This window comes from Delphinus delphis, chromosome 1 (assembly GCF_949987515.2).
Source record: "Delphinus delphis chromosome 1, mDelDel1.2, whole genome shotgun sequence".
In the NCBI taxonomy this organism is placed as follows: Eukaryota; Metazoa; Chordata; class Mammalia; order Artiodactyla; family Delphinidae; genus Delphinus; species Delphinus delphis.
The window spans coordinates 12,730,689-12,739,533 of NC_082683.1; the positions used below are offsets into that span (position 1 = coordinate 12,730,689).

An 8,845-nucleotide genomic window follows, 5' to 3' on the forward strand; every position below is an offset into this window, starting at 1 on the left:
GCCTCACTTTCCTCATCTACACAATAGGATGATCCTAGCACAGCCTCCAAGGTCTGTGGAAACGAAGAGAGGAGATAATGCATTTGGTCTGTAAGTGCTCACTAATATCTCCTGCTATTAATACTGACAGTCGCTCTTACCACTACAGCTATCAGGAGTAACAATGGCCCAGTCTCCTTAGTTTCAGAAGGGGCCTCTGTCCACTAGACCAGTGGTTCTCAGCTAGAGGTGACTTGGCCCGCCAGGGACTGCTGGCGTTGTCACAACTGGGGAGTTGCTACTGGCATCCAGGGGTTAGAAGCCAGGGATGCTGCTAAACATCCTACAACGCACAGGACGGCTCCTGGCGACAAAGAATTATCCAGCCCCAAATGAGCTGGTGCCGAGGTTAAGAAGCGCTGCTCTAGACCTGCGCCGTTCAGCACATACAGTGGCCACCAGCTACCTGTGGCTCTCGAGTGCCTGAAATGCGGTGAGTCCGCATAGAGGTGGGCTGTAAATATAAAACACACATTGAATTTCAAACACTTAGCAAGAAAAAGAGGATGTAAACTAGCTCATTAATAATTTTTATATTGATTACATACTGAAATGCTAATATTTGGGATATATTAGGTTAAATAAAATATATATTATTATAACTAAGTTTACCTGCTTATTTTAACCTTAAAAATGTGGCTACTAGAAAATTAAAAATTACACATGTGGCTCTATTTGTGGCTTGCATTCTATTTCCGCTGGACAGCGCTGGTCTAGACTGTACTGCTTCTCTTGGGGGTGGCGGAGAGTCTTAGGTGAAGTGCAGGTGGGAGGTGAGGGTCGCTGGGGCTGCGGCTGGTTTCTTGAGAAAGGACAAAGGGGATCATCACACGTCTGCCCCCTGCCAGAGTCCACATCTCCCCTGCTCCCTGCCCCTATGCGGGCTGGGCCTCTCTCTGCCAGGACAGAGGGCGGGCAGGGGGCCTGAGCCTGAACCCCTTCTTTACTCCTCACCCCTCAGTGGAGGCACCATGCCAGCCTTTCAGGCTGCACTGAAAGTGCCGCAGTGAACAAATAGGCGGGTATGGTGACAGCTGAGGCTTAGAGACCTGAGCGTCCTGGCTCCCGTCCCACTCCCTGGCAGTGCCTAGTTCGGACTTGGGGGGTGGAGAAGGGAGGGGAGCGCTCCCAGGCCACTGAGGCCTGGACTACACTCCAGTTTTGTGTTATGACCTTCAGAAACCACCCCTGAGGTTTACATGTGGACAACAGAAGCCAGGGGCCAATGAGTGGAGAGGGTCCCTGGTCTGCACGGTGACCAGGCCCTTTGCTCTCAGGGAAGACCAGTGCCTGATGAGGAAGAGGCTAGAGAGGGGCCAGCAGGGCCGCCAGGGCCACTGGAGGCGACAGAGACAATGGGCTGGGGAGGATGTGTGGGAAGACACAGGGATGGGGTTTGGTGGGGGGGCCTGAGAGAGGCAGGGCGCTCCAGATGACAGAACGATTTGGGAGCAGTAAGCCACTTTGGCACTTCCAGCTTAGCTCAAGGCACAGAGAGGCTCAGGGGACTTGCCCAAGGGTATCAGCATGGGGTCCCCACCCCTGGGTCCTGCATGCTCCCTCCTGTCAGCACTGACCCCTCCCACGCCAGCAGCGGGGAACATTTCAAATGCTTGGAACAGAGGGCTGCAGGATCCCACCCTGGACCCTCCACCCCTTCACTCACACCAGCCACACCTTCGCCAGACCTGCCCCATGCATGGTGGGGAGACGGGGCATTGCACTTGGGTAGCAGGGGATCCCTGACTTCAATTCCCCCAGCCCAGGTCCTGCTGTCTCAGAAATCCTGCACCCCACCAGGGTTCGTGGACAGGAGAACAGGGCCAGGGGGAACAGCATCCTGAACAGGAGAGCGCCTCTGACAAAGACTCGACCTCACACCCTCGGTCCCGAGCCCAGGGTGAAGTCAGGGGAAGGGGGACAGGGAGCTCATGGCCAGTGCCTGGCGACAGGCAACCACCAGCAGCCCCCACAGGGCGAAGCTGGAGCCTAGGCAACCCCTAGGGCCAGATTCCGCCCTTGGGCAGCTCCCCTCTGGCCCTGCCCCAGCCCCTGGCAAATCCTGGAGGAAGCTCAGCTGATCTGGGAGTGGAGGGAGGGGCTGGGCTGAGGCGGGTGGTGAGCCAGGAGGGTCTGAGGGCGTAAGGGAGGTGCTGAGGGGAGAGCGGGGAAGGAAAAGAGGAAAGGATGCTGGGGAAGCTGAGTGGGTGCTGAGGTCGTCCTGGGAGAGGGGCGGGAGAGGTGGGAAGACTCTGGTGAAAGGTCTGGCGCCTGGAAAGGAGTAGTAGGGGTGCTGGGGCTGTGTCAGGGTGTCTGGGAGGGTCTCCGGATTCCGGGGAGGCTGACACAAAGTTTGGGGGCTGTCAGGTTTCTGGGCAAGGTTCTTAGGATTTCTGGGCGCGGGGGCGTCGGATGAGGGACGACTCGGGCTGGAGGCAGGCTGTCCGTGTCCCCGAGTCTGGCGAGGGTCTCAGGATTTCTTGGGCCCAGATTTCGGGCCGAGCCCGGAGTCGGAGGGGGTCTTGGGCCGGCGCGGAGGCCCGGCTCACCTGTAGACATCGGTCCAGAGGTACGTGCCCAGCACGTACACCGCCTCCACGCGGCTCCCGTACTGCAGCCGCACCGTCCGCTCGCGCAGCATCTTCCCCGTAGTGCCTGGCCCCGTGCCAGTCCTCTCTCTTCTGGGTCTGCCTGGAGCACCTGCCGCAGGTAACCCCTCCAGCAGTCCGCGAGCGCCGCGGCTCCCCGGCTCTGCCTTTATCCTGCCGCCGGTGGGCGGAGCGGCCTGTCGGCCTCCTCTCGCAGTGGGCTGTGGGCCCGTCCGTCAAGCGTGGCCACGCCCTCCACAACTCTTCCCGCGGGGCCCCACCCCCAGGCCCCCCAGTCCTGCCCCTCCCCCCCAGGCCCACCCCAACCCTCCCCCCCCCATGGTCTGGGTGATGTCAGCAGTTGCCAATTTCCTACTTTCACTGGTTGATTTGCTCATTCTTTCATTCAACATACTTTCGGTGGGCCCCCAGCTGGCCGGCGCCAGGACACAGGGCCAGCCGCCCCTCCGGGCGCCCCCCGGCCCTGCGGGGCAGATAATGCAAATGTGGAGTTGTCATAGGGGCGGGGACAGGAGGCGGTGGCTCAGAGCGAGCGGATGCGCTAAACCAGCCCAGGGTCCCGGACCTGAACCTTCTTAAAGGAGGGGTTTGCAAACTAAGGGGAAAGGAGGAGAGGGAACTTCCTGACCAAACCGGAAAGCCGGATGCAGCCTGCCCCCTCTCCCCGTTAGGCCCCCAACAATCAGATCAGTATTACAGAGGGAAAGGGGAGAGGGGTGGGAGTGGGGAACTCGACAGGCTGCAGGGCCAGAACGCCAAGCCAAGGCACTGGTGGGCGGCGACGGGAGCCTTGCCATGGCTTCCTCAGCGAGGAACGGTTGCCGGTGGAAGTGAAGGAGGCCATCTGGCTGCCCTGGATGGAGGTGCCCCTGGGCAGGGTCCATGAAGACCCCTGCTGGGGCTGCTGAGAGTGCTGGAGAGAAGGGGATTGATCTGACCCCTGTTGGTGGACTGAAATATTGATGTTCCCGTGGAGGGATAGTGAGGGGGCACCGTTCTGGCCCGGGCCACTGGGCGAAGGACGGTGCCCCTGCAGAGGTCAGTTCGTGTCTTGTGGAGGCTGAGGTTCAGAATGACACCCACTGGGAGCCTGAAGCAGCCCCCACCGAATCCCAGACCCTTTCAGCTCTGAAGCCAAGCCAGGGCCTGTTCAGATAATTCACATAAGACTGAGTGGTCCTTGGTAGAAGGGGCAGGAACTGATGTGTTCCTGACAGGGCGGAGGTTCTAAGAAGGACGTGGCAGGCTGGAGGGGATGCGTGTTTGGGAAGGGGGTATGTCTGCTAGGGGGATGGGAACCCTGGGACGGGGTGCGTCTGAATAAGAGGGTCGGGGCTCACAAGGGCTCAAGGCTGAGACACACCCAGACTCCTGACCCCAGCAGCCTCCTTGAGGCAGCCCAAATTAGGAGATAGCCAAGACCCCAGCTGTTCCTGGGTAGCCGGCACCTAGGAGGAATGTGGGTGGGGAAGGAGGAAGGCCTGAATCGGGCTAAGGGGGCATCCGTCCTCAAGGTGCACAGACCCAGGGAGATGCTGGTAGTTTTTGATAGGCTCCCATGGCCCCTGGGTGCACCGTCCAATCAGGAGGCAGGGTGACCACCTGCCAAAGAGGTAAAAAACTTGTGCAGCTCAGAGCTGACTTCGAGGCCTCCGAGGTGGGCTCTTATCCCGGCATCCCTCTACCAGAGTTACTTTTGAGCCCCTACTATGCGGCAGATATGGGGCGTATGCCAGGGTCCCCACCTTCCTGGACATCATAGAACACAGCACCCTCATTTCACCCACTGGGGCCCAGGGTGGGGGAAGAAGCACCGCACCCGGACCCGGGCCTGGGCAGGTCATCCCAGGAGCAGGGGAGTGATAACATCAGGCAGAGGTGGTGATTGCCAGGAGAGAGCGAATAACAGTGGGCCCTTAATGCGTTCTTTCTGCGTGCCAGGGGCTGTTCCAGCGGCACCTTTCATGCATTGGAATTAGATCATTATACCCTCCCAATAACCCCACCACTTTACAGATGAAGAAAGCGAGCCGCAAAAAGGTTCAAGAATTCGCCCTCGGTCTGGTCTCATAGCGCCTAAGAGCGGCAGAGCCAGGATAGGAACTTGCAGGGGTGCGGTGGGAGGGTTGGGGGTGGACGGCAGGGGCAAAGCAGGTAAGAGCCGGGAAGGAATGTTGTCTCTTAACTGGCAGAAGACGAATCCCAAGTTCTAATCCCAGCCCCGCCTTTGTGGAACCTTGGACAATTCACCCAGCCTGCCATTTGGAGCCCCATTTTCCTCATCTGCGAATGAAGTGATCTCTCCGCCCAGATGTAAGGATGACATGACATGAGACGATGTACAGAAAACACTAGCACAGTCTCTGGCACAGGCGAGCACTCAAGAAATGAAACTCCCTCTTCTTAAAAGAAAAAAAATCCCACCCAGGCCCGCTGACACGTGCTCCAAGGCTCCTGTCCCTGGCTCGGGGCCTGCAGTGTTGGGTCACGGCGCCTGGTTGGTGGGATGGGAGCCTCCGGGTGCCCAAGGGTTTAAAATAGCTGAAGTGGTCACAGCTGTTGGTGGATTCAGGGCCGGAGGTCTCAGCCATCACGGCTGCTCCCCTGGGGCCCAGAAGACCCACGCGGCATCTCATTGTGCCTTTTGGGGAAGGCCAGCAAAGGGCAGGCTTAGCTTGGGTCAGTTCTGACACCGACATGCACCTCACACCCCCAGCTCAGTCTGGCTCCCGCCAAGCAAGTGGCCAGAGAAGCTGGGCTGGGAGAAGCTCGTCTGAGCTGTCTCTCGCTGTGCCAGGCCTTGAGGGGACGGGGGAGATGACCCAGATAATTCACGGGCCTGCCTTGTGCTCAGGTTCACTGATGGCATCATACATGCAAGAATTTAAAAAGGAAGAAATACACAAGTAATACCTGATCATTTTCTTTTTTTTTTTGGCCTCTTCGCTTGGCTGGTGAGATCTTAGTTCCCCGACCAGGGATCGAACCTGTGCCCCCTGCAGTGGAAGGGCAAAGTCTTAACCACTGGACTGCCAGGGAACTCCTCTATCTGATCATTTTGGAAAAATAATTTTAAAAAAGGTCTCCCATGACCCCAGGGCTAGAGATGAGCATTGTGAACACTTTGGCATGTGATCTCACAGGGCCCACGCAGAAGCAGTCTGATGCTGCTGTGGGTGACTGCGCTAACTGAGTCCTAGGCTGGGCCAAGAGCTGCTCTAAGGGCTTCACATCTCTTAGCTCATTTAATCCTCCCAATGACCCTAAGAGCTGGGAGCTATTATTATCCCCAATTTGCACAGAGACATCGACCAGCCTGGCGGTGAAGAGCATGCATGACCTTTGGACTTGGCAAACCTGAGGTCAAGTCCAGCTCAGCCCCTCAATAGCTTGGGGACCTCTCTGGGCCTCGGTTTCTACCTCTGTATGGGAGATACTAGCAATACCCAGCCCACAGGGTTGTAAGGAATAACCAGCGGATACACAGCAAAAGGCTTAGTGCGTTAGGACTACAGACTCAAGTCCTAGGAGATGGAAATTATTTTCTATGCCTGTATATAGTTAACTTTTTGTAAAAATAGGCTTCTGACTGTACATGCTATTTGATATCACACTTTAAAGGCCTCTGCAATGTGTCACAAGCATACATTCATTCCCCTTCATCATGTCCAGAACTTCAGAGTCTGCAAATCAGAGCAAGGTTCTAATTAGCCGAGGAGACTCAGAGAGGGACAGGGATGGTGCAAGGTCCTCCAGCCAGATAGCAAATGAAGGAACCCAGGGCACAGAGTGGACATTATTCAGTGAACCACTGTGTGCCAGGCTGTACCGGGTACCAGGTGGTCTGAGATGTGAAAACAGTACAGCTGTGGCCTCGAGGGAGTGGGAAGGCAGGAACAGGCGGGTGCCCTGTGATCACCTTTAGGCCCCCCCGAAGCCACCCAAGCAGATGGCTGTGTCTAAGATCCTCAAATACAGAAGCTCTGGAGGGGCCACTGAGCCAGGGCCCTGGGGGCCCAGAGGAGGGGAAGCAGGGCTACCATGTCAAATAAGGGGATGGAGCTGGGTGTCCAAGGTGAGACCAGGAGGGTGGGCTGGACATAGGGAGGGGAAGAAGAAAGAGTGTTCCTGACGGAGGGAAGTACACATGCAAGGCTTGGTGAGTTCCATCTGGCCAGGGCCGGGGATGGGGAGAGTCTGGCCTGGCCATGGCCATGTCACACAATGCCTTATTTTATAGGTCGTGAAGAGTACTTTTGGCTTTATCTTAAGGTCACAGGAAAGCCTAGGAAGGACCTTGAAACATGGCAATGACACGATGCGTGCTTTAGGCAAATCACTCTGGCTGCCATGTGGAGCTGAGTTCGACAGGAACTTTGACAGGAGGCCAGAGTGGTAAGGTGATGGGGCCTGGGCCATCACCCCCAAGGCAGCTACTCTGTGCCCAGGGACCTCCTCACCCCCCAACTCTGCCCTCAAGAGCAGCTCCCCATACCCTGGGCCTTTCCTTGGTCCCTCACATCCCCTTTTCCCCAGCAAAGCCCACTCTCTCATCCCACTCCTTTGGAAGGGTTCCCTGGCCAGCCAGTGAAGGATGGGCTCTGGTATGGGGCATTAATTTTGCTCCTGTTCCTGCCCTTGGTCCTGCCAGATATTCCACTCAGGAGGAGGGCAGAGCTGGGGTGTTACATTGTTATATTTATGCAGTGACTGGAGCCAGGCGGTTATTCAGCCGCTAATACCATAGGTATTCAGAATGAGGGACGTGTGTCCTGCTCTATACTCACCCTTCAGATCCTTCCGGGGCTCTTGTCACCTACAGAAAGTTATTTTAAGGAACTGCTTCATGCCATGGTTCGTGTTGGCATTGCTGAAGTTTGCAGAGCAGGCCAGCAGGCTGGCCGGAATTTGGGAAGAGTTGATGCTGCAGTCTTGAGTCTGAAATTTGCCGGCCGGAAACTCAGGCAGGGTTTCTTATGATGTATACTTGAGGCAGAATTTCTTCTTCTTCTGGAAACCTCAGTCTTTGCTCTTGAGACCCATCCACACTATGGGGGGGGGGGCGGTGACTTGCTTTACACAAAGTCCATTGATTTATTTTATTTTATTTTTTTGGCCATGCCAGGCGGCCTGTGGGATCTCAGTTCCCCAACCAGGGATTGAACCCAGGCCCTCAGCAGTGAAAGCTCTGTGTCCTAACCACTGGACCACCAGGGAATTCCCAAAGTCTATTAATTTAAATGTTAATAACAACTAAATAAAAAATACCTTCATAGGGCTGGTGGCGCAGTGGTTGAGAGTCCGCCTGCCGATGAAGGGGACCCGGGTTCGTGCCCCGGTCCAGGAAGATCCCACATGCTGTGGAGCGGCTTGGCCCGTGAGTCATGGCCGCTGAGCCTGCGCGTCCGGAGCCTGTGCTCCGCAACGGGAGAGGCCACAACAGTGAGAGGCCCGCGTACCACAAAAAAATAAAAACAAAAAAACCAAAACCTTCATAGCAACACCTAGTCTGGTGTCTGACTAAAACAACTGGGGAGCCAGAGCCAAGTCAATCTGACACTTAAAAGTACCCTTCATGGTGCCAAAAAGTGGGCTAACGCTCTGATTCACAAGGTCATTATTTACGGAGCACTGACTTCTTACCAGGCATTCTTTTTTTTCTTATTCAGGTATATTTGATTTACAATGTTGTATTAATTTCTGCTGCACAGCAAAGTGATTCAGTTATACATATATATACATTCTTTTTAAAATATCCTTTTCCATTATGGTTTATCACAGGATACTGAACATAGTTCCCTGTGCTATACAGTAGGACCTTACTGTTTACCCATTCCATATATAATTGTTTACATCTGCTAACCCCAGCCTCCCACTCCATTCCTCCCTCAACCCCTCCCCCTTGGCAACCACCAGTCTGTTCTCTATGTCTGTGAGTTTGTTTCTGTTTCATAGATAGGCTCATTTGTGTCATATTTTAGATTCCACATACAAGTGATATCATATGGTATTTGTCTTTCTCTTTCTGACTTACTTCACTTAGTATGATAATCTCTAGTTGCATCCACGTTGCCACAGATGGCATTATTTCATCCATTTTCACGGCTGAGTAATATTCCATTGTACATATGTACTATATCTTCTTTATCCACTCATCTGTCAGTGGACATTTAGGTTGTTTCCATGTCTTGGCTATT

General features: G+C 55.1%; 1 protein-coding gene across 1 annotated transcript in view; it reads right to left on the reverse strand.

Annotated features, from left to right (window-relative positions):
- The window catches only part of LOC132439796 (protein-arginine deiminase type-2), a 43,836-nt gene extending 41,113 nt beyond the window's left edge, over positions 1-2,723 (reverse strand). Inside the window, exon 1 of the mRNA XM_060034503.1 lies at positions 2,589-2,723. Within this exon, the coding sequence (XP_059890486.1) occupies positions 2,589-2,680 (92 nt within the window). The 5' untranslated portion in view covers positions 2,681-2,723. The remainder of the gene's footprint in view (positions 1-2,588) is intronic.
- Between the last annotated feature and the right edge of the window lie 6,122 nt (positions 2,724-8,845).